The 24,755-nt window shown below is 43.4% G+C and overlaps 1 protein-coding gene across 1 annotated transcript in view; it reads right to left on the reverse strand.

Annotated features, from left to right (window-relative positions):
* Nucleotides 1-21,936, reverse strand: part of GIPC2 (GIPC PDZ domain containing family member 2) — a 108,346-nt gene extending 86,410 nt beyond the window's left edge. Inside the window, exon 1 of the mRNA XM_056123771.1 lies at nt 21,678-21,936. Within this exon, the coding sequence (XP_055979746.1) occupies nt 21,678-21,911 (234 nt within the window). The 5' untranslated portion in view covers nt 21,912-21,936. The remainder of the gene's footprint in view (nt 1-21,677) is intronic.
* Nucleotides 21,937-24,755: the final 2,819 nt, after the last annotated feature.

Raw genomic sequence — 24,755 nt, forward strand, 5'->3', positions numbered from 1 at the left:
CTGGTTCTGGAGGTCTTCAGCTGCTGGGGTTCTGCTCAGGGGGTGGGGGGAGGGAAACTCAACCCGCCTCTATCCAAGGGGCCCAGGTGAGGACAGCCAGGCACGGGGGCAGGAGACTCTTCTTTAAATGTTTGGAAGAATTCACTAGTGAATCCATCTGGGCCTGGGCTTTTGTTTTTGGGAAGACTTTTGTTAACAGTTTCAATTTTCTTGGTATGAATGGGTCTATTCTGGTAAACAAAGTCTTCTTTGTTCAATCTTGGGAGATTATAGGAATCCAGGAATTTACCCATTTCTTCCAGTTTCTCTTGTTTCATGGCATACAGACTCTCAAAGTTGTCTGATGATCTTTTGAATTTCATTGGTTTCTGTCGTGATGCCCCCTTTTTCATTTCCGATTTAGTTTATTAGGGTTCTTTCTCTCTCTTTCTTTGTGAGTCTTGTTAGTGGTTTATCGATCTTTTTTATGTTCTCAAAGAACAAAGTCTTGGTTTCATTGACCTTTTGCAAGCAACAAGGTCAAAGAAGGAAATCATATACAAAGGAGCACCCCTTAGATTTACAGCAGACCTATCAGTGAAAACCCTCCAGCCCGAAGACAATGGTGAGATATAGTGAAAAAATTCAATGAAATGAATGCCTCACCAAGAATACTTTATTCAGCTGAACTCTCACTCAAACTTGATGGAACAATACACCATTTTATAGATAAACAACAGCTTAGGAACTTCATCGACTCAAAAACAAACCTAAAAGAAGGATTAAAAGGGCTCCTGTAAGATAAGAAGGAAAACACTTATAACCAAAACTAACCACTACAGAAAGATGGCCAAAACCCCATGACAATAATCTCTCTCAATGTCAATGGTCTAAATGCACTAATCAAAAGACACAGAGTGGCAAAATGGATCCAGAAACTGAAACCAACATTCTGCTGTCTACAAAAAAACTCATCTGAACAGTCAGAGCAAACACAGACCCAAAGATAAAGGATGGAAAACAAACCTGCAAGCAAACAGCTCCCTCAAAAAAGCTGGGGTGGCCATACTAGTATCCGACAACATAAATTTCAGGTTGAAAAAATTAGAAGGGACAGCAAAGACCATTTTTTTTATCAAGGGATATGTACTTGATTACTTGATCACTTGACTTCCCGTTAATTGTCCATTTGCTCCAGCGGGTGCCAGTAACGTCTCCATTTGTCCCTGTCGCGTGCTAGTGTAGCCCAATGGTGTCTGTTCACTCTAGGAACACGAAGAGCCTCAAACCGATCGTTCATGATCTTGATGAAGAAGTCTGACCATCTGGTAGGTGGGCGGCCACGCGGTCTTTTGACATCCCGTGGGATCCAGTCGGTAACAGCTCTAGTCCAGCGGTCATTTTAAATCTCATTACGTGACCAGCCCATCTGATTTTTGATATCTTGGCAAACGAGACAGCATCCCCGATTCTTGATCATCGACGGATGTCGGAACTCCGGATTCTTTCTCTCATTTGAGTGAAACGTGATATTCCAAGCATAGCTCTTTCAATTCATCTTTGGGAGACCCGAATAGCGTTCTCATCCTGTTTGCGTGGGGCCCAGGTCTCTGAGACATATGTTAATGCAGGAAGAACAGTGGAATCAAAGAGACGTGCCCGGAGCTAGAGGTTCTTCGTCCTCTTAGCTATTTCTTCGACGCTCTTGAAGGCGTTCCAAGCTGCTCTCTTCCTCCTGTGCAGCTCGGGTGCCAGGTCATTTGTCATGTTGACTTTTCGACCTAGGTACACACAGCTGTTGCATTCGGAGATAGTCATTCCATTGAGAATGAATGGGGCGTCAGGAACGAGGCTGCTTCTCATAAACACTGTCTTTGTAAGAATCAGCTGTAGTCCGACCTTTCCACACTCAGGGTCGAAGTCGGCCAGCATTTGTGCCGCTTGGCTGATGTTTGGTGTTATTAAAACAATGTCATCAGCAAAGCGGAGGTGGTGTAGTTGCCGACCATCTATCTTCACTCCCATTCCTTCCCATTCCAGTCATCGCATGATGTTCTCGAGGGTGGCACTGAAGAGTTTTGGTGAAATGGTATCACCCTGCCAAACCCCTCTCTTGACATTGATGATTACCTCTTTGTAGAATGGTGAGATCCTGGTAGTGAATCCGTAATACAGCTCATGGAGGATCTTGATGTATTGAACTTGATTGGCAGGGCTTCAATGACCACTTCCGTCTCAATAGAATCAAAGGCCTTCTTTAAATCAATGAGCGTTAGACAGAGCAGCATCTTGAACTCCCGAGAAACCTCAATGAGCTTGGTTATTGTGTGGATATGGTCGATGGTGCTGAATCCTTTGCGGAACCTGACTTGCTCACATGGTTGTCCTTCATCTAGTGTTCTGCCAATCCTGTTTAGTATGACTCGAGTGAACAACTTGTAGATGACAGACAATAGGCAGATCGGGCGATAGTTGCCAATGTCATGGATGTCTCCCTTCTTGAACAGTACAGTCCTGTTGGTTTTCCATTGGGACAGAACCTTGCATTCAGACAGGTAGCGTGTGAAGAACCGAGCCAGTGTATTGATGAGTACTGATGGCAGGATCTTCAGGTGTTCAGGTCTGACCTTGTCTGGGCCGGGTGCTGTTCGTTTCTTTACTGACAAAATGGCGTGTCAGATTTCGGAAGGGAGAACATTGGGAATGACATATCCGTCCTGTGGAATTTGGTATGTTGGCAAGTGGACATGGCTATCGAAGAGATTTGAGTAGAAGTCATGGATAATCTTCTCCATTGCCGTTCTGGAGGATGTGATAGATCCATCAGGATGTCAGAGGGCAGTCATCTTGGTCTTGTAGTTGGCGAAGGACAGGTGGGCATTACGAATACTTTTCCCTGCTTCTGCCGCATCTACCAGCATTTCTGCTCTTCTCTCTTTGAGGTCTTCTTTGATCGCATCTCTGCACTGTTACCAGTAACTACAACCAGTAACTACAAGGGATATGTACAACAGGAAGAAATCACACTCTTAAATGTATATGCACCTAATGAGGGAACAGCTAAATACTTAAAACAATTGCTAACATATTTTAAGGAGGACATTGCTAGCAACACAATAGTAGTCAGAGACTTCAACATCACCTTATCACCTCTGGATAGATCAACAAGAAAAAAACTCAGCAAGGAAACATTGACTTTGAAGGAAGAAATAGAAGAGAGAGGGCTAATAGACCTATACAGGGCTTTACACCCCAAAAAGAAAGAATACACTTTCTTTACCAGTGCACACAGAACATTTTCCAAAATAGACCATGTGCTAGGCCACAAAACATACCTCAATAGAATCAGGAAGATAGAAATAGTATCAACAATCTTTTCAGACCACAATGCGCTGAAGATAGAAGTGAATCACCCAAAGACACGGAGAAACAAATCAAATACCTGGAAATTAAACAACTCAATGGTGAACAATGAGTGGGTCAGGAAGGAAGTCAAGGACGAAATCAAAAGATACCTGAAACAAATGAGAATGAAGACACGAGCTACCAGAACCTATGGGATGCAGCTAAAGCCATGTTAAGAGGAAAATTTAGTTTTGCAAGAATTCCTAAGGAAGAAAGAAAGGGCCTATATAGATAACCTAACCTCAAAGCTCAAGATCTTAGAAAAAGACTAACAAAACGAACACAAATTTGGCCAAGGAAAGAATTAATAAAACATAGAGCATAAATTAACAACATGGAAGCCCAAGAAACAATCGAAAGGTCAATGTTAACTGCTTCTATCTGAATAAGTAGTTTCAATGAAGACCTTTAGTTACCCCAGTGATGAGGGTTTATCACTGAAGTCAGGGGAAAGCAATGGAAACACAGAAAGACATAAAGACTTCTTAGAAAGTATTAAAAATTGGATCAAAACCAAGGATGTGGCCCAGTGATAAGTCTTGCATGTATAATGTCCTAGATTTAATCTGGTACTAGGGGGGATAAAAGAGCCGGGGAACTAATCTCATTAAAAGGCATATTATCGGCTCTCCTGGCAGCAAGATGCTCTGGTGGCCCTCTGAACAATGCAAAGATCCCACTGCTTCTGCCATTTCTAGACCTCGACATCTCTCTTAGGTCCATTCCTTTACTTCTGTCACTATCAATTGTATAGAAAAAATTTTACATGCTCCTTATTGGTTTAAAGAAAAGTGGAAGGGAAACTGAGTTCTCACAGATATTCATTTTCTTTCACTCTAATTCATAGAGTACTTTTCTGGTCATGATCATGGTCACGCTCCTCCCATTATTCATCGATTTGCTCAAGTGGGCCCTGTAACATCTCCATCGTGAGATTTGTTGTTACTGTTTTTGGCATATTGAATACTTCACGGGTAGCTTGCCAGGCTTTGCTGAGTGGGCGAGATACTCTCAGTAGCTTGCCGGGCTCTCCGAGAGGGGCGGAAGAATCGAACTCGGGCCAGACATATTGGCTGCTTGCAAGGCAAATGGCTTACCTGCTGTACTATTTTTCTGGAAGCTAGAGAAAAAATTAGACAGTAGATGCTTCTGGAGAATAGGGCTAGAAAATTGTAGTTCAAAATGGCCCACGCTGAAATTTTTTCTATGAGCATTTTTTTTTCAGTTCAAGTTAAACAAGTCTGGGGCTATGGAGATAGCTCAGGGGTCTTAGATACTTGCTTTGCATGCAGAAGGCCAAAAGTTCAATGCCCAGAATTTCCGCATCTGACCCCAGAAACTCTACCCCAGCACTGCTAGGCCAGTGCAGTACACAGTGAAACGAACCTAGCACTAAACTGTGTTTTGCCAGGAGTGGGTTCCCAGGTCCCTGGTGCCCTGCATGGAAGCCCCCACCCCTGCAAAAAAAATTAAATGATAATTGGTTTTTTATAATGTCATGTACTATGAAGCTTCACCGTGGATTCTGCTTCATACAGATTATTTTTACTAGTAATTGCATTGAATAATTAAAACCAAAGCCCACTTTCAAACTAGAGGGATAGCTCAATGGGCTAAGGGTAAGCTTTGCATACAGGATTTCCAGGTTTGATCCCAGCACCTCATGGTCCCCTGAAAACTGCCAAGAGCAATCCCCAAGCATAGAACCAGAAGTAGTGCCAAAGCAATTGTAGCCCAAAAACAAAAACAAAAAAACCACTTTATTTCAGTGATCTGTGGTCAAACATTACAGGTACCCTTACTTATTAACTGACAGCTAAGTAGTATGAATAAAGAGAAAAGGAACCAAAAGGCAGGTTACAATGAACACTGACAGGAGGATGATTAAACAGATAAGTCAAGGAAAAGGTCTTAAAAAATGATTGCGATTTTGCCCATACTCAAGAATTTGAAGCAGCTCAAAATCTCCCAATGCATGTGATGTCAAAAAAAGCAGAAAACATGCCTCATGGGGCTGGAGTGATAACACAGCAGGTAAGGCGTTTGCCTTGCACGTGGTTGACCCAAGTTCGATTCCCAACATCCCATATGGTCCCCCGAGCACCACCAGGAATAATTTCTGAGCGCAGAGCCAGCAACCCCTGTGCATCGCCAGGTGTGACTCAAAAAAATGCATTCGTTTTAATTTTTTTTGTTTTAAACACCTATTATACTATGGCTTAATGAATATTATATATGGAATTCTATTTTCCAAGATTCTTTTATCAAATATATAATGTCTTTTGTTTGTTTGAGGAAGTACAGTAGGCAGTGTTCAGGGTTTATTCCTTTCTGACTCTGCACCCAAGGATCACTCCTTAAGGCAAGTATCTTACCCACTGTACTAACTCACCAAGCCCCCACCTCCATGTTCACTTTTTAAAAAATAGATCTGACTGGCAGGGAGTAATATTGGCTCTTTAGTACTGGGGACCTTGGTGATGGAAGATGTGCACTGGTGGAGGATTGGGTGATCTATCATTGTATGACTGAAACTCAAACAGGGAAGCTTTGTAACTATATCTCACAGTGATTAAAAATAATAATTTAAAAATTTCAAATAATTAAATAAAATTAACATACTGAATTTAAAAAAAGTAATGTGGAGTTCATGCCCAATTCAATCAACTTAATCAATGGCGGAATAAAGAGCAGTACTCCTACATCACAAAAAAAAAAAAAAGACTGGAAACAACCAGAATCATTAGGAATGAGGAGAAAAAATGAACTGTCATTCATTGTTGTTGGGTAGGTTGTCTGGTTTAGTCTTTATAGAACACAGTATAGAGGTTTCTCCCAAAAGTGAGAATACAGCTTCCATATGATGCAGTGTCTCCACGTCTCATCTATCCCCAAAACACAAAAGTCTTAACTTAAAAATATGTATGCATACCTATGTTCATTGCAGCACTTTGTACAATAGCTAGGATATGGAGACAGATGACTAGAAAGAAGATATGGTATGTATACCAACAAGGGAAAAAATATTAAATTTGAAAAATTTTAAGTGCAACTATCAACTTACGAACACTATAATGACAAGAAAGCAGAACTACACTAAACAACTGCACCTGCAAAACAAACAGTAAAAATGATACAGGATAAATAACTTTTATCAACAAATGTGTTAGAAAGGAAAAGTTAAGATGGGAGGGAATCTATAGATTATTAGAGATTCAAAATCAATTGAAATTAAGATATTTAGAAAATTAAATTTAGGTAATAAAACTATAAAGAAAAGTAAGAGATCGATTATAGAAATTAAAACAGTGATTATTGGCAAGGTACTGGTGAAAGGGAGTACACAGAACATTCTAGAAAGGCTGACAAACTCTATCTTCTCACACAGGTGTGATTACAAGGTCTCTGCTTATCTATTAAGTCATACAATTGGTTTCTGTTTCTTTCTCTGGTTGTGTTACATTTAATAAAGCTTATTTTAGTAGAAATGGAAAGGAAAAGTGTTAACAAGATAGTGAGTCTTTGAAGCTGGGTACAAAGAAAGTTAATTACACTATTTTTGTTGTTGCTTGATTTGAGGGTCACACCCTACATTGCTTGGTTGAACTGGGGTTGGGTACATGCAAGACAAGCACCTTACTTCGTGTACTATCTCTCCAGCCCCAAGTTTACTATGCTTTTGCATGTATTTAGGATTTCACTATTAAATGGGGGAGGGGAGGGGCCGGAATAACATATGCCAACTGCTAATCCCTGGACAGAGCAATTCTTAACCTTGCTGAAGAGATAAGACAGTAAATCAGTGATTACCATTATGTCTGATATAAGGTATGGAAACTCAGGGAAGCACAAAATCCAATCCTGAGATGGAGGAAGGTTTTATTTTTGGAAATGAGTGAGCCCTGAGTCCCACAGCCTAAGTAAAAGTTGTTCAAGTAAATACACAAGGTGCCCTTTTATAACTGAGATGATTTTACTGCCCTCTAAATTTGGCTGCCAAAGCTTAAGCTTATAAATGCCTCAAGATCAAAAAAAAAATTGGGGACAACTCATCACACACAGCCAACCAAGCTTTTCCAGTCAACACTTTATGTTGGCTTTCTCAGGCAACTCCATAGGTGTCAGACAAATTCCTTGCTTTCTGTGATTTCTCCACGAAACCTAAGCCCAACTTCAGTCTGTGGAGCACTCTTGACCACTTCTGCTTCCACACTGTACAACTTGGATCAATTTTTGCTCAAACTCTTTTTCATAGGCCTCAGTCTAACTTTTAATGGGAAAGAAATAGGAAAAAGATTTCTAAGAAATGGGTGAAAGAGGTAGTACAGGACAGAACTGCACACAGGCAGGCCCAGGTTCAAACCTCAGCACCACATATGGTCTCCGGAGCATCATCAGAAACACAGAGCCAGGAGTAAGTCCTGAGCACTGCCTGGTGTGCACCTCCCCACCTATCCGAAAGAAAGAAACAAAGAAAGAAACAAAGAAAGAAACAAAGAAAGAAAGAAAGAAAGAAAAAGAGAAAGATGGAAAGAGAAAAAAGAGATTGTCAAGCAACAGGAATGCATAAAATGCATAAGAATCATAATGCAATACATAAAAGCCATAGAGAACCAAAAACTTAATGTCAAGGTCTACACCGGTCTGGAAGATAATTGCCTCTCTCCTTATTCAAGAATTCTCCAAATATCTGTCATGCCCACTGTCTTCTGCAATAAGTTTCTTCCCACAAGGAGTGGACCAGAAATAAGCCCCTGACTCACAGGCCTAAGCATTCAATCTCTCCAGTCAACTGTACCCAGACTCGCCAATATAACAGCACACATTTAAATTTGAGGCAGAATGAGGCCTAGAGAGTGGGGGAGGGCAGGAAGCACAGAAGCCATGGGGAGAAAAAGAAGGGGAGAGAAGGAATGGGGAAGTCAGGGAGGAAAGAGAAGATGGGAGGTGACAGCGAAGTTCAGCTTGATTTGCTTTTGGTTCTCTAGAATTTACTATTTTCACCTGAGCCTGAAAATTAGTGCAGCTGTTCATAGATCCTGAATATGCAGTTACATAGGTTCTTCAGTGCTTCCTTACCTCCCTTTAAGTTAGGATGGGGACCCTTTTACTGCCAATGGTCATTTGGATATTCCTAACATCATTCCTGAGCCATAGAATGCAGGCCATGGCAGCAACAGAAGCATCTGAGTCTGTTCCATTGTGTACCAGGATCAGATGACAGTCTAATACAGCCTGGCTATAAACAGGATTACAGTAATAAACACTCATGTACAAACTGCTCTAATCTGAGGAACTCCACCTCCGACAACCTACATGAGTTTTCCAAGCTCACCCAAGATAATTGGAAGGGTGGAAGCAGGTGAGGGAAGACAACCAACGGTTGATGAGCTAAGCAGGGATTTGGGGAGAGAGTCTCTGCCCAGACACTTGGACATTATTGAATTATATCCAAGAATTGCTCATACACCTTCAAGAAAGTTCCAGGACAAAAAAGAAATCATCATCTACTTCTTATCTTCCTGATAGCAATTAGGACTGTATGGCAGCTGGTTAGATCATCCTCCTACTTCTCAAAATGAGTCACGGGTTGTTTTTCTCTCTTGCTTAAGTTTTTCATGTAAAAACGAGGTTGATGCTCCTGAGGTTTAGCATGCATTCACATAATGATTGTGATATATTTAGAACTTCTTAGGTTGGTACCATGCAATTCCACAAAACACCATTATATTCACCTTACCACACATTTATCTATAAAGAAAATAGAGTAAATAGGCGATGTATTTCTGCTTTTACAAAATGCAGTTGGGATTGCTCCTCTACTGAGAAATATTTTAGTTACACTCAGTATTTAGAGAATAATATCTGGATAGCTCCCAGAACATTTGTGGTCTTGCTTCCTTGTCTTTAGCTTCTTCAGCTCCATCTTCTATAGCATCCATTGCTTAGTTATCAAAACTTTTGTGGAACAACTAAAGCAACCAGCAAAAGATATTTTTAAAAGTTCTAGGACTCAGGAAGAGTTAAAGTAGCAATTAAATTCATTGAATTCAATGATAATCATTACCTTTAATGATTAATTTTCACCTCTAATGATACATTAATCATTAATAGACTATATTAGTGGTTAATTATAATACTGATTACAACAGTAGTAATATATCTGCTATATAATTTAAATTGATGCTTTTGCAAGGTAGGTCTTTCTTGAAGTGGTAGTTCGAGGCCATACCTATCAGTCCTTAGGAGCTATTTCCGGGCTCAGTGATCAAGGATCACTCGTGGTGGAACTTGGGGCACCAGGCATATCAGAGATAATGCCTTACCCATAAGGCCTGATCCTTGTACTATCTCTCTATCCCACTGCGGGGTTATTAGCGGAAGTGACAGCTAGGATAAAGGGGAGACTAGAACTAGGAAGTGACAGCATAACAAAATACACAGAAATAAAAGAGTTAAATATCCTGGAACATACAAATGAGTGGAGTAGCATAAACAGGACATGACTCAAAAGATAAACAGAACCAGGAGACTTGCTGGAGTGAATTATTTGTAGGTGCTATGCACTGCATGTCTCTGTCCTCATCCCCCCAACCCCCATCTCCTGGTATGCAAATATTGACATCTTAACCCTCAAAATGGAATGTAGTAGTAGGTGGGTACTGTGGGTGTTGCTTAAATCAGAAGGACAGAGCACTCATGAGGAGAATTAATACCAAGGAGGCTCCAAAGAGATCACTAGTCCCTTCTACAAGCTGCAGACACAGCTAGAAGGTGCCAGCTATGCACCAGGAACTGGGCCCCAACTACTGGGAGCAGGATTTGTGCTTTGATCTTAAATTACCCTCCCCCTAGAACTGCAATCAATAATTTTTTTTTGTTTTTAAACCACCCAATCAGTGGTATTTTTGAACATCAGCACAAATGGAGTAAAACAGCAGTGTAACTGGGAGACCAGGAGATCTTTAGGATTTGTTATGTTGAAAGCATCGAAAAAGTAAAACATATGGGCAGAGTCAGGAAAACCATATTTAGGGCACCTCTTTAGAATCTGCATTGTAAAAATCCAAACAGGGATGTTGTCAGTGCCCTTCTACCAAAACAGCTCTCATTTATTGATCCTCGTAACAAGGGAAGCCTAGGAAGAGCTCAGTAAAGAGAGTGGGAAGAATTTGGAACTTGCATTAGGTTATTTTCCAAAGTAGGTGGTTTCCCTCCCTCCCTCCATTGAAACAATGTGGGGAGCGGGTAGTGGCCTCAAAGGCTGTTTTGGGAACATTCTGTTTTGATAAACTTTTGTTTTGCTTTTGTGTCACACCCTGTAGTGCTCAGGGCTTACTCCTGGCTCTGTGCTCATGGATCACTCATGGTGGGGCTCAGTGAACCTTATGAAGTGCTGAGGATTGAATCCAGGTCAGCAGTGTGCAAGACAAGTGTTCTACCCATTGTATTATGTCTCTGACCCAACAAACAGACTGGGTTTTTTTGGGAGGAAGAAATTGGTTTTTTTTTTTTTAGTTTTTTGCTTTTTGGGTCACACCCAGTGATGCTCAGGGTTTACTCCTGGCTCTACACTCAAGAATTACTCCTGGTGGTGCTTGGGGGACCATATTGGATGCTGGGGATTAAACCCAGGTCGGCCACATGCAAGGCAAATGCCCTACTTCCTGGACTATAGCTCCGGCCCCAGACTTTTTATTTGTGTAAAAAGAAAGCAGGCTTGCAGTAGGCCAAATAAGTTTGGGAAACCTCTGTATTAGGTGAATTGGAGGTAGATTCAAATAAACATATAGGCCTAAGAGGTAGTGTGAAAGATTAGGACACATGCCTGGCATGCCCAGGGCCCCAGGCACAATCCCTTGCACCAGTGACCTCTATTACTGGGTATTGTTCTGGTAGATTACAGCAGTGTTGGGGGAGGGGGGCGAGGCCCTCCAGCAAAATATAAAAAGCCTGTGCTTGCTCAGGTGCTGTCAGTACATGGGAGCAAGTTCATGACAATCTTAGTAAAGCTTTATCTAATGAGTGAGAAAGGATCAAAGCTAAAGCCGAGATTACTAAAGGAGCAGCAATCATTTAAATCAGTCAAAGCAAGGGGGAGGGGGGACACCTGGTCGTTTTGTGGTCTGGACAATGTTCATGTTTTTTATTCTATTCAGAAAATTACAGAACAGTCTTTTTTGTTCTGGTTCATCAGTCAAAGCATCTTATCTGATGTTGCTATTTTGTGAACTCATCTATGCCCAACAGGAGAATGCCACACCAGCAGCTCCCAGCTGTGTGGGTGAAGCTTTTTTTCTTATACTCTCAATCCTTTTGTTGGGCTTGATTCATAGTCCTTGGAATCTTTTTGTTTTTACAATGTCAGGGAGTAAACTGTGCTCTACTACTGAGCTATACCCCTGGCTCAGTAGTCTGTCATCTGAAGATAAAACTCACAATGGAATCCTAATGCCTTCGTCTTTGGTGGAGTTTTGTTTTTCCTTAGAAAGACGGGCACATGTCAGTGCGCCCCATTCTATTCTTCTCTTCCCAGTTGTGAAGATTTCTCATAGTCTCATAGTTCTATTTGCCAGTTAACTGCAATGCTGAGAAATGCTATGTCTTTTTTTTTCTTAGTGAAACATCTTGAGGTACAGTTGTAGACTTAAACTTTCGTGCTTGGGTTTCAGTCATACAATGATCGAGTACCCATCCCTCACCAGTGCCCATTCTCCACCACCAATAATCCCAGTAGGCCTCCTACCCCCACACCCCATCCCCCCCATCCCAACCTGCCTCTGTGGCAGGGCATTCCCTTTTGCTCACTCTTTCCTTTAGGGTGTTGTAGTTTGCAATAGAGGTATTGAGTGGTATTGTGTTCAGTCTATAGTTGCTGAATGTAGACTAGAAACGCTACGTGTTGTAGCATTCAGGATCTCGAAAGTACAGGATACTGACTTTCATGAAAGCTCAATGCCAGTGCCAGTAAGCTAAGAAAAGGAAGCAAATGCTAATTTAGAAGGCGAATTTGCCTGCAAACAGAACCTCTTCCTTCATGATTACTGGAATTTGCAGCTAGGTGGACGTTTGCTATAAATAACTAACATAGCTTTGCAGGGTCTATACTTCAATCTACCCTTACAAGTTCATAGTGCTTCTCACTCCTATCTCCCCGGCCCACACCCCCACCCCACCCCCACTTCAAACACTACTCATTCCTCACATTAGATCTTGATGAAATTAATGGCGATGTAAGTTACGAGTGCTATAACTTTTACTAATGTTTTATGTTATTCACAGATCAAGATTTTAAAAGCTAAATTAATGGGGATACTTCTATTCCACTTTTAAAATATCAACTAAGTTCCAGAGTTCTGAACCTCCAAGTTACATCAGTAAATAAAATATTTGCCTTTGTGGAACTTACATTTTAGATCACGGAGGAGAAAAACAGAAAAAATATGAAATTAATTTAATACACTTATGCTGTTAGTATGCCATGAAGGAAAATTAAGCGAGGAAGGAAACAGGAGTGCTAGAATTTTTAATGGGTTGATCAGTAGCGGCCTTACTGAGAAGGTATATCTGAGCTGACTTAATGTAGAAAAAGTGCTGTGATAAAGATAATAGTGTTCTGCAGAAAAATGTTCTGATAAAGACAATAATGTGGAAGCACAAAGTTTCCAGTGTTCCAGGAAGAATCAAGAGACCAAACTGCCCAGAAAAAAGAAACAATGATATTGGAGAGATAACTGGGCCAGTAGCTCATCATAGAATTTTTGGCCTTTGTTCTGAGTGCACTGGGGAGCTACTGGAGAGTTTTTAACAGAGAGATCAGATACAGAAAATCTGTATCTCAAGGGTTGTACACACAGCTTTGCAGGTTCAAGGCAATGGGTTTAAACCCTTATACAAACACCACCACTCCAAAAAAAAAAAAAAGAAAAAAACAGGTAGAGTATATATTATTGAAGGTAGAAACTATTGAGTTTTGCTATAAAGGAAAAATGAGCTTGGGCAGTGGTTGAGAAAACTGGAAATAATGGTGGTGGGAAGGTGTAATTTAGGTGGTGGGATTGGTGTTAGAATATTGAATACAATAAATGATTCTGAACAACTTTATAAAAAAAGGTAAAGGTAAAGGCCCTCCCGTTGATCGTCGATTTGCTCGAGCGGGCCCAGTAACGTCTCCATTGGAGACTTTGTTGTTACTGTGTCTGGCATATCGACTACGTCACGAGGAGCTTTCCAGGCTCTGCCGTGCGGGCGAGATACTCTCGGTAGCTTGCCGGGCTCTCCGAGAGGGGCGGAGGAATCGAACTCGGGTCGGCCGCTTGTAAGGCGAATGCCCTACCGCTGTGCTATCGCTCCAGCCCAACTTTATAAAAATAAAATTTAGTAGCTAGTAGTAGCTAGTAGGCCCTCCCGTTGATCATCGATTTGCTCGAGCGGGCCCAGTAACGTCTCCATTGGAGACTTTGTTGTTACTGTGTCTGGCATATCGAATACGTCACGGGGAGCTTGCCAGGCTCTGCCGTGCGGGCAAGATACTCTCGGTAGCTTGCCGGGCTCTCCGAGAGGGGCGGAGGAATCGAACTCGGGTCGGCCATGTTGGCTGCGTGCAAGGCAAATGCCCTACCGCTATGCTATCGCTCCAGCCCAACTTTATAAAAATAAAATAAAATTTATAAAGAAAGAAAAATAAGGTAACAGCAAAGAATTGCTGTTAAGGGAAGTAGCAACATGTTTGTATGCTAAATAATAGGGTTCCAAGTTTGTTTGTTTTTTTAATCAATATAATCTATAAAGCTATCTACTACAAGCCCATGGCAAGCATTATCCTCAATAGGGAAAAAATAAGAGCCTTCCCTCTAAGATCAGGGACAAGACAAGGATGCCCACTCTCACCACTTCTATTCAAATAGTACTGGGAGTTCTTGCCATAGCAGTTAGGCAAGAAAAAGATATTAAAGGCATCCAGATAGGAAAGGAAGAAATCAAGTTCTCACTATTTGCAGATAACTTGATACTATACTTAGAGAACCCTAAAGTTTTTACCAGGAAGCTCCTAGAAACAATAGACTTATATAGTAAAGTCACAGTCCATAAAATCAATACCCAAAAGTCCATGGCTTTCCTGTGTGCAAATAATGAAAGAGAGGAAAGTTACATTTAAAAAGCTATCCCATTCACAATTGTGCCTCAGAAAATCGAAATCAGCTTAACTACAGAGGTAAATGACCTATACAAAGAAAACTACAAAACACTACTTCAAGAAATAAAAGAGGACATGAGGAAATGGAAATCTTCCAGTAGCTAGAGAGTTACACCCACCAACTGCCGTGTAACCCCATCAATGGCCAAGATTCGGAGACTATAAAACCAAGCTCTCGGAGGAGAACAACGCAGTCTCCTGCCCCTGTGCCTGGCTGTCCTCACCAGGGCCCCTTAGAGGGGGGCGGTTTGAGTTTTCCTCTCCACCCTGAGCAGAGGCCCAGCAGCTGAAGACCTCCGGGACTCAGCCACAGCCAAGCTGAGACCATTCTCCACACACTAGGACAGGCCTCATGCATGAAGGAACCGGCAGAGGAACACAGGTGTGCGGGACCCAGGGCTGAGATCTCCAAGCCTGCTTGGTTCAGGACTGGCCTCCTCCACCCAGATCCCCCATCTTCCAGTAGCTAGACAGTTGCACCCACCAACTGCCATGTAACCCCATCAATGGCCAAGATCCAGAGACTATAAAACTGAGCTCCCGGAAGCACAAGGCTGCATTCACAGCCACAAGACCTCTTATTGTCTAGTTCTCACTCTCAGAGAACCCAGCAGGCTACCAAGAGTCTCCTGCCCACATATATTCCTCACTGGGAACACCTGTAAAGGTGATTAGAGGCTGCCCCAAAAGCCTCCATCCCTCTCGGAGAGTCCAGCAAGCTACCGAGAGTATCCCACCCACATAGCAGAGCCTGGCAAGCTACCCGTGGCGTACTCAATGTGCCAAAAACAGTAACAATGATGGTCCTCATTCCCCTGACCCTGAAAGAGCCCCCAATATGCCATCAGGCTACACTAGCACGTGACAGGGATGAATGGAGACATTACTGGTGCCCACTCGAGCAAATCGATGAGCAACAGGATGATAGTGATAGTGATAGTGATAGTGATAGTGATAGTGATAGTGATGAAGAAATGGAAACACATCTCCTGTTCATAGTTTGTTTAATCACAATTTTCTTCTGCTTTCCAAGTACATGGCCATCACTGTATCGCTGTCATCCTGTTGGTCATCGATTGCCTCGAGCAGGCCCCAGTAAGGTTTCCTTCATCCTAGCCCTGAGATTTTAAAAAGTGCCACATTCGAGACTCTTTCAGGATCAGGAGAATGAGATCCATCATTGTTACTGGTTTTTGGCATATCGAACATGCCATGGGGAATTTGCCAGACTCTGCAGTGTGGGCAGGATACTTTTGGTAGCCTGCCAGGTTCTTCAGAGTAAAAACTAGATAATAAGATGTTGCATTCGCCGCCACACACTTCCAGGAGCAGGGTTTTATAGTCTCTGGGTCTTGGCCGTTGATGGGATTACACGGCACCGGGGACAGTTGGTGGGTGTAACGCCTGGAAGATGGGGGATCTGGGTGGAGGAGGCCCCAGTCCCAATCCGAGCAGTACACCCACCAACTGCCCCGGGCGCCATGTAATCCCATCAACGGCCAAGACCCAGAGACTATAAAACCCTGCTCCCAGAAGAGAACAGCACAGCGTCTCCTGCCTCTGCGCCTAGCTGTCCTCACCAGGGCCCCTTGGAGGAGGGTGGGTTGAGTCCCCCCCCCAAACAGAGCCCCAGCAGCTAAAGATCTCCGGTTCCAGCCACAGCCATGCTTAAGACCACTCTCCATATGTTTGGATGAGCCTCACGCATGAAGGAACTGGCAGAAAAACCCAGGTGTGCAGGGCCCAGGGCGTAGATGTCCAAGCCTGCTCGGATTGGGACTGGGCCTCCTCCACCCAGATCCCCCAGATCCCCCAGATCCCCCATCTACGTGGCCATACGTATCAAAAAAGGAGTATATTTATTTGGTAACCATTGATTCAATAAACTATTTAGTATTATGTACAAATTAATATGACCAAGTAAAAGAAAATAGTTTCTGATTTTAAAGGCTGAGTTTTCCATTTCTAGGCATATAAGGCATCTAATTACAAACTGACTTCCTTGAAAACTCTTTCAAATTTTGACTTCCTTGAGCAACTCTTTCAAATTATTACCTTATCCTATAACTTTTTCACATAATAAAGAATTAAGAAAACACATCATGGCACAAACTACTTGCCAAACAAGTACTAGATTCAATATGCCAATTCAAAAATTTTAAGATTTACAGCATGTTGAAAGATCAACTCACATATGTAACCTGAACATTCAAAAGAATAGAATTAGACCTTTTGTAAAAGTGTACATACTTTTATTATGAGTTAACTGTTCTTTATTTTTTTAGAAGAGATTTTTCTTTTTTTCCTTAATTGCTCATTTAGTATTTAGGGAGGAAAAGACACCAGTTATGAGGGCTTGGGGATTTTTTGTTTTATTTTGTTGTTGCTATTCTTTTGCACAATTGACCATCTGTTTCAAGGTAATGTTCACAGACTGTACCAAATTGGTAAGAAATCTCAAGTGATTCATATGTTGCATTAGCTTCCTCCATCAGGAAAGCTGAAGTTAGCCAGAAGTGTCAGCTTCACAATGGAACTTTTCTGAGACTGTAAGTAAGTATTTTTGTGGTTGAATCTGAGGCTTTAATTGAAAAGATCACTTTTTGCTTGTTTGATTTTGATTTGAGCTTTTGTATTGTTTGTTGTTGTAGTCGTTGTTGTTCTGAGGAGGGGTGAGAGGTTATTAGGCACACTGGGAGGTTTTTAGACTGCTCCTGGTTCTGTGCTCCAGGGTTGCTCTTGGAAGTGCTCAGGAGACCATATGCGAAGCCAGGGATCAAACCAAGATTGGATGCACACAAGGCAAATGCTTTAACCTCTGTATTACCTCTCTGGCCCAACTTGTTTTTAAAAGAACAATTTATTAATTTCTATGTAATTACTAAGGACGGTTTGAGGTTCACAAACTATTTTGGTATGCTGCCCACTTTTCATCAGGGAAGAACTGCTGCTCAGTGAGGCTGGGAAGATATTCAGGAGATTGGAGAGGCAGGACAGGAGTTAAGAGTACATGCCTTGCATGCATCTGACCTGGAACAATAGCTAGCACCATGTGGCCTTCTGGGCTTTGTTAGATGTGGTCCAGAGGACCCTTCACTCAGTAGGGTCCAACAGCACCGCATTTTCAGTTCCAAGCATTGAACCCTGGAGGAATGTAACTGGAAGAAGCCTGAGCACCATTTTGGATGAGAAAAATGCACAGCCACCCTCTGGAAATTCACCTTTTTTATTGATTGATTGATTGATTTGCTTTTTGGGTCACACCCGGCAATGCACAGGGGTTACTCCTGGCTCTGCGCACAGGAATTACCCCTGACGGTGCTCAGGGGACCATATGGGATGCTGGGAATCGAACCCAGGTTGGCCGCGTGCAAGGCAAACGCCCCACCCTCTGTGATATTGCTCCAGCCCCAATTCAGCTTTTTTAAACAAACAGAAAATGCCCCCTCAACCGTACCCAAGGCTACAATTGCCATCATGGCTTCATTGACACCACCGCTAGCAACCCCACCTGACACTCTGACTTAGCAGGCCAGTAACTGGGCAAATTTCTTGACTTCTCAAAACCCCACTTAGCGCAACTTTAGCTAAGAAGAATCCATACCTCTGTGGTATGCTAAAATGAGATGACCATGGTATAAACACGGGCTTAGCACAGACCCGGCACATGATAAATGTCAAGTAAAATCTACCTGAAACTGCTCTGCCTGACATTAGGTCAAAGTCAAGTTCTTTCCTTTTTCCCCTTTAATAAAGAGGATATAGCTCTTCATATATTGTACTAATTTACACAGCCACCTCTCTAAAAACAACAGAGAGTTAATCATCTATCTGTTCAACCTACAAAGTGGAGAAATTTTTGGTTTTGTTCTCACTTACATCTCAAAAATCTACACCACTATTCTTCCTTTGGCTGGATGAACAGGACAGGAAGTAGGAGCTCATTAGTGTGCATTTTATCACAAGTACTGAGAATAGTACAGCAGGGTAGGATGCTGAGCTTGCACACAGGCAACCATCCGAGGTTCAATGCCTGGTACCCCATATCATCCCCTGTGCACATCAGGCATAATCCCAGAGTGTATAGTTAGGAACAAACCCTGAGCATCAGATGTGGCCTCCAAACAAAACAAAACAAAATAATAACTATTGAGATACTTATGGCATACTATATTACAACAATAATTCATCCTACTTGTATAAATGAAACGATGAAACCTAACCCTTTGTGAAGGTAAGGTAAGGTAAAGGCCCTCCCGTTGATCGTGGATTTGCTCGAGCGGGCCCAGTAACGTCTCCATTGGAGACTTTGTTGTTACTGTGTTTGGCATATCGAATACGTCACGGGGAGCTTGCCAGGCTCTGCCGGGCGGGCAAGAGAGATACTCTCGGTAGCTTGCCGGGCTCTCCGGGCTCTCCGAGAGGGGCGGAGGAATCAAACTGGGGTCGGCCATATTGGCCGCTTGCAAGGCAAATGCCCTACCCACTGTGCTATCGCTCCATGTGCATTAATGTTGGTTAAATGCAAAAATATAGACATATGGGCCAGAGTGATAGCATGGTGTGTAAGGCACTTGCCTTGCATACAGTTCAATCCAGGGAGTTCCAAATGGTCATATGATCCCTGAGCCCATCAGGAGTGATACTTCAGCACAGATACAGGAGTAAGTCCTTAGTACTGCCAGGTGTCACCCCAAAACTTATATATGTAAAACATTTAAATATGTGTAAAACATATAAATATATGCAAAACATATATATGTATAAATATATATAAAAACATATAGAGGTCATAAAAAATCTGAAGTTCGATATAACCTATCAAAACATCTGATTTTTATATCCTATCTTAAAATTTTACCTTGCAACTGAAAATGCTGATTATGTCTGAGACACTGGAAATTCGGGAGGTTGAATGACAAAATAACTTTATGGATTGTCGGGTCAGAAAAGAACCTAGACTTAAATCCAGCTTCTGCTACAAAGTAGGCCTAATTCTCAAGGATAAGTGGATTGAATAAAATCAGGCATTTTAAACACAGGAGGAGGAAAATTATTAATGCAAAGTAAATCTGGAGACTCTTCTCTCTTCTCTCTCTCTCTCTCTCTCTCTCTCTCTCTCTTTCTCTCTCTTTCTCTCTCTCTCCCCCTTTCTCTCTATTTTTTTTGGAGGAGGCAACCACCCTGCTAGAGACTAAAGTGAATCCTTTATTTAAGGAAAAGAGAAAGTAGCAAAGACTCTCCCACAAGTGCGGGGGAGAAGTTCAAGTGGGAACAACCCAGGAGATATATTTAAAGTTGTGAACTAAGTATGCGAAGTTAGCTCACTAGCTTAGAAACCAGTAGAGCCAGGTTTTAAAAGCATCCCAGCTTTTCTCTTGCTAGCTCTATGATGTTGGCCAAGGCCAAGTCATTCTTTGTCAGGCCCGCACCCACCCCCCCAATTTTACCGTTAGGTATTAGTTTATCACAAATATGATAACCATTGACTACACATCATGAAATTTGGGAGGGTTGTGGACTCTATTCCTCACAATAATCCTTCACGATAGGCATTTTTATCTGCTTTACATATGGTTGTAACAGGAAAAGTTAAACTTGTTCAAGCTAAATTGTAGAACTGCATCTACATTCAAGTTTATCCTTCTACAAATCAACATTCACTAGCTGATGGACCCCTGCCACCTGTTCCTAGCAAACGTTAAGGAAACTGTTCCTGTGTAGTGCTTTTTCAATGAGAAGTCTTGTTCAGATGTCAGAAGTATTATTATTATTGTTATTGTTGTTGTTGCACTAGTCTATATCCACATAATTCACAAAATCGGTTTGTATTCACCCTCAGTACCTGAAATAACATCAAACTCTCATCTCTTGGAACTTCGCCTCCCCCTCAATTTCCTTTGAACATAACTTGATAAACACTACGGAATAATACCCACACATCAGTCTAGAGCCCTCAAAGGCAAGCACACTGCAAGCCCAGGAGTCCTGGGCAACAAATTAGCATGCTTTTCTTAAACGTCACACATCCCTTAGGTGTGGTGACAAAGTATTTTCTGGAACTAATTGCTCACACCTACATTTTGCAGCTTGCACCTGCAGGATAGAGAGAGATGTGACAAACACTAGTGCTTCCCTGGATCGTTGATAAAGCAAAAACTCCTGCCCCAGGTCACCTGAGGAAAGCAAAATGCCAGTCCCTTATTCAAGCTTCTGACAGGTACCCACTTGATGCAAAACAATGGAGAACTGTCTGAAATGCTTGAAACCCATCACTTAGATAGCAGGCCCCTGTAATAACAAACTTCTGGGAGACTGAAGAATACCCAGGAGTCAATCTGTGTGGGGGGAGGGCCTCAAAGGCAAGCCCTCTACAAAAGACTTCTTTTCCCCACCTTTTCTTTTTGTGTGTGTATCTATTTTTTTCAGTTAAATTATTTTATTTTTATAAAGTAGTTCAAAAGATTTGATTACATTTAATATTCGAACACCAATCCCACCATGACAAATTCCCACCACCATATTTCGCATGTTTCTATCCCAAACCCCAATCCCTGCCCCCAAGCAGAACCGAAATCATTTATTTGGTATTGTTTGTTATGAATATACTGCTGAAAATGCTCCCAAAAACTTTCCTTAGGGGAGAGTGTGTGAAGATTGTTGTATTTCACCCTGGGGCCATTAAGCCCTTCCATAAGAGATTACTAATATGTTATTAAAGGTTGAACCTTGTGTGCATATATATGTAAAAAATATATTTCTCTTATAAGACTGGTTGCCTTCTACTTTAAACCCCATCTAATGCTTTCCCCACCTTTTCTTTGCTTTGAATGCCTGAATGGGTCTCTCCGCTCCCCCTCCCCCCTTCCCCCCCAGGGCCACGGAGCAAAGTCCACCCGACGTGGGCGTGTCCGTGTCCCGCAGCAGGACCAGCGCTCACGCCCGCCTCGGCCGCACCCGGGGGGGGGGGGGGGGGGCACACGAGCAGAAGTGCAGGTGGCCCCAGGGCCGTCCCACGCCTAGCCTCTGCGCGCGGGGGGACTCCCCCAGGCACCTCCGTCCCTTGCCAGTGCCCCCTGGGCTCCCCCGCCCGTACCTCGGCCGGTGAGAGGGAGAAGGCGCCGGCGATCTGCTCGTACAGCTCCTGGTTGCTCGAGAAGCCCTGCAAGCGGGCCGTGGGGCTGCCGTGCGCCAGCTGCGCGTGGAACTCCAGCCGCCGCGCGGGCTCCTTGGGGCCGCCTTCCGCGCCCCCCGGCCCCTCCTCGCCGTCCACCAGCCGGGCGGTCTCCTTGGACGAGCGTTTGTCCTTTCCCCGCAACCCGAAAGGCATCTTGCCGGACCGACGGCCGAGGCCACCTGCGCTGCCACCGATCGCCGCCTCCGGGGCCTCGCGCCGCGAACTTTGCGCTCCAGCCCGCGGGCAGCGCGCAGGTAAAAGGCGCCTCCGGGCCAATGGCAGAGGCGCTTCCGCCTCCCGGGCGCCCCGCTCCACCCGCGACCCGCAGCAGACACCTGCCAGGCCTCCCGGAGGATCGATCTGCGAGGCAGGGCTCCGTCGGCAGCTCATCCTTCGCTTTCCCGGGTTGCTCCGGGAGAGAGCAGGGTAGGGTTAGGGCCCCTGCAGGGCACCGGACCCGGTGGGAGCGCCCGCACCACCTGATCCCCCACCATCCCATCCGTCATCCCCGCCTCCAGCGACACTGGAGTGTCCCCAACACCAACAGAATGGCCCCGCAAACTCCAACGCTCCGCAGGGCTGGAGCAGCACCGCGTCTTCAGGCTCCAGCCCTAGCACATGCCAAGTGGGCTGAGCATCTCCCAGAGGGAGAGGCCCCTGGCGCCTCTGAACGCTGCCTCGGAGCCCCCTCGCCCTGCAAGATTGTTTAAGTTTAAAATAAGTAAAAACGGTTCCAGCTGGGGCAGGGAGATAGTTCTGGTGGAGTATGTGTAAGGTCCCACATTGGATTCCTGCTATCTTGGGTGCCTCATACTTCAATACCGTGAGTAATGGCCCCTATCTGGAGGGAGGGAGGGAGGGAGGGAGGGAGGGAGGGAAGGAAGGAAGGAAGGAAGGAAGGAAGGAAGGAAGGAAGGAAGGAAGGAAGGAAGGAAGGAAGGAAGGAAGGAAGGAAGGAAGGAAGGAAGGAAGGAAGGAAGGAAGACAGGCAGGCTAAATTTCCTTAAAGACCTTGGAATGCAAAAGCTATTGAACTTGTCCTAGAGTACAAAGAGGAAGATGTACTTCCTCTTTGCACAATGTATGGTGCATTTCATAGGCTCTCAACCAGGCGGTTTACCTTGCCAGTAACTCTTTCTCGGCTATCTGTCACCTTTATGCCTTACACCCTGTACACTGAATTGAAAGGAAATGGTATTTTATTTTGTTGGGGACTAAGATTGTTTTGGCTTCAGCCCTGGGTCAATCCCAGGACTGAACCCAGGGCCTCATACATACAAGGCAAGCGAGGAATATTTCTTATACTGATGACTATGAAATTCTTAGACAAATGCTCTCAGCATCTCACAGTAATTGTTTTCCTTTTCCTCTCCCACTTTCCTAAACTGTTTCACCAACCTGTTTTGTTTTTTTTTTTGGTTTTTTGGTTGTTGGGTTTTTGTTTGTTTGTTTGTTTGTTTGTTTTTTGCTTTTTGGGTCACACCCGGCGATGCTCAGGAGTTACTCCTGGCTCATGCACTCAGGAATTACTCTTGGCGGTGTTCAGGGGACCATATGGGATGCAGGGAATTGAACCTGGGTCGGCCATGTTGGCTGCATGCAAGGCAAACGCCCTACCCACTGTGCTATCACTCCAGCCCCTCACCAACCTGTTTGCCCGCCCCGCCTTTGCCCGTCATCTCTGCAGACTCTGCCTCTTCTCATTAAACAAAGGCTATAAGGTGTGACTGCCTGACCTCAATTTCCTACATTTTTGTAATTTCATCACCTTCCCCTCTCCAAACTTCATCTTCATTTGACTGATCACATCTCCTATCTTGTCAGAGACTCAGCTTTAAGAATTGACTCTTGTCCTTTCCTTCCAACCTGGTGCCACACATAGTTCTATCCTTTCCAAGTCGCTAATATTTTTTATAAAAAAAAACAATCCATTTCCTCACTTCCTCCTTTGCTCTTAAACATGTCTTTATGAGACTTTGACCCCAGAGTCTACTGAACATTTCAGCACTTCTGAATCAACAGATGTGATTAACCCTTTTAAGTCTGTATCTTTCTTGTCCTTAAAGAATAACTTTTGGATCCAGAACAATAGTGGAATGAGTAGAACACTTGCCTTGCAAGAGACCAACCCAGGTTTGATCCGTGGTACTACATATGGTCCCTCCCAAGCCCCACCAGGGGGACATGAGTACAGAGTACAGAAGTAAGCCTGAACACAGCTAAGTGTGTCCCCAAAACCAAAAATAAAATGAAATAAAATAATTTTCATTCATAAACCGGGCCTCTGTTTTGATTCCTCACCTCTCTCCCTCTTTACTACGTGCTCCTTCCCTAGAACTGTGTTCTCCATGACTAATTTCTCAGTAGCCACCTTGTTTCATCCTCTCCCTGACTAAACACATCTGTTTTGGCTTCAGAGGCTGCTATGTGCAGCTCAGTGTTCCAAAAGGAGGATCTGCTAGATGATACCCAAATTGAGATGGTAAAAATTGAGCTCTTCTGAAACTGTCTCTTCTGAAAGCAGTTCTGCCTTTTATGGGCTTTTTAGGTTCTTGGAGGGGTGCACCCTGTATTGCTCAGAGGTGCTATCTGGCAATGCTCAGAGTACCATATGTGATGCCAGGATTTGAACCAGAGTTCATGTCACTGCCACATGATAGGCAACTGTATATCTATACTATAACTATACTGTCTGTATGACCCTGAAACTAGTTTCTTATTCTCTTTTTTTAAACTCCTTTAAAAAAAAAAACTTGGCCATGTAGTCATTGACTATGACCAGACATCTTTTTGGAGGTCTATGGGGGGTATGCTCTGCAGTGCTCAGGGCTTACTCCTGATTCAGTGCTCAAATATCACTGCTGACAGTGCTTAGGAAATTATATGCAGTAACAGGGCTAAAACCAGGTTTGGTGTGTGCAAGGCAAGTACTTAACCCCTGTACTATCTCTCAAGTTCAAGACAAGACATCTTAGGATCATCATACCAATCTTTTTC

This window comes from Sorex fumeus, unplaced genomic scaffold, assembly GCF_029834395.1.
Source record: "Sorex fumeus unplaced genomic scaffold, SorFum_2.1 ptg000047l, whole genome shotgun sequence".
NCBI classification, from domain to species: Eukaryota; Metazoa; Chordata; class Mammalia; order Eulipotyphla; family Soricidae; genus Sorex; species Sorex fumeus.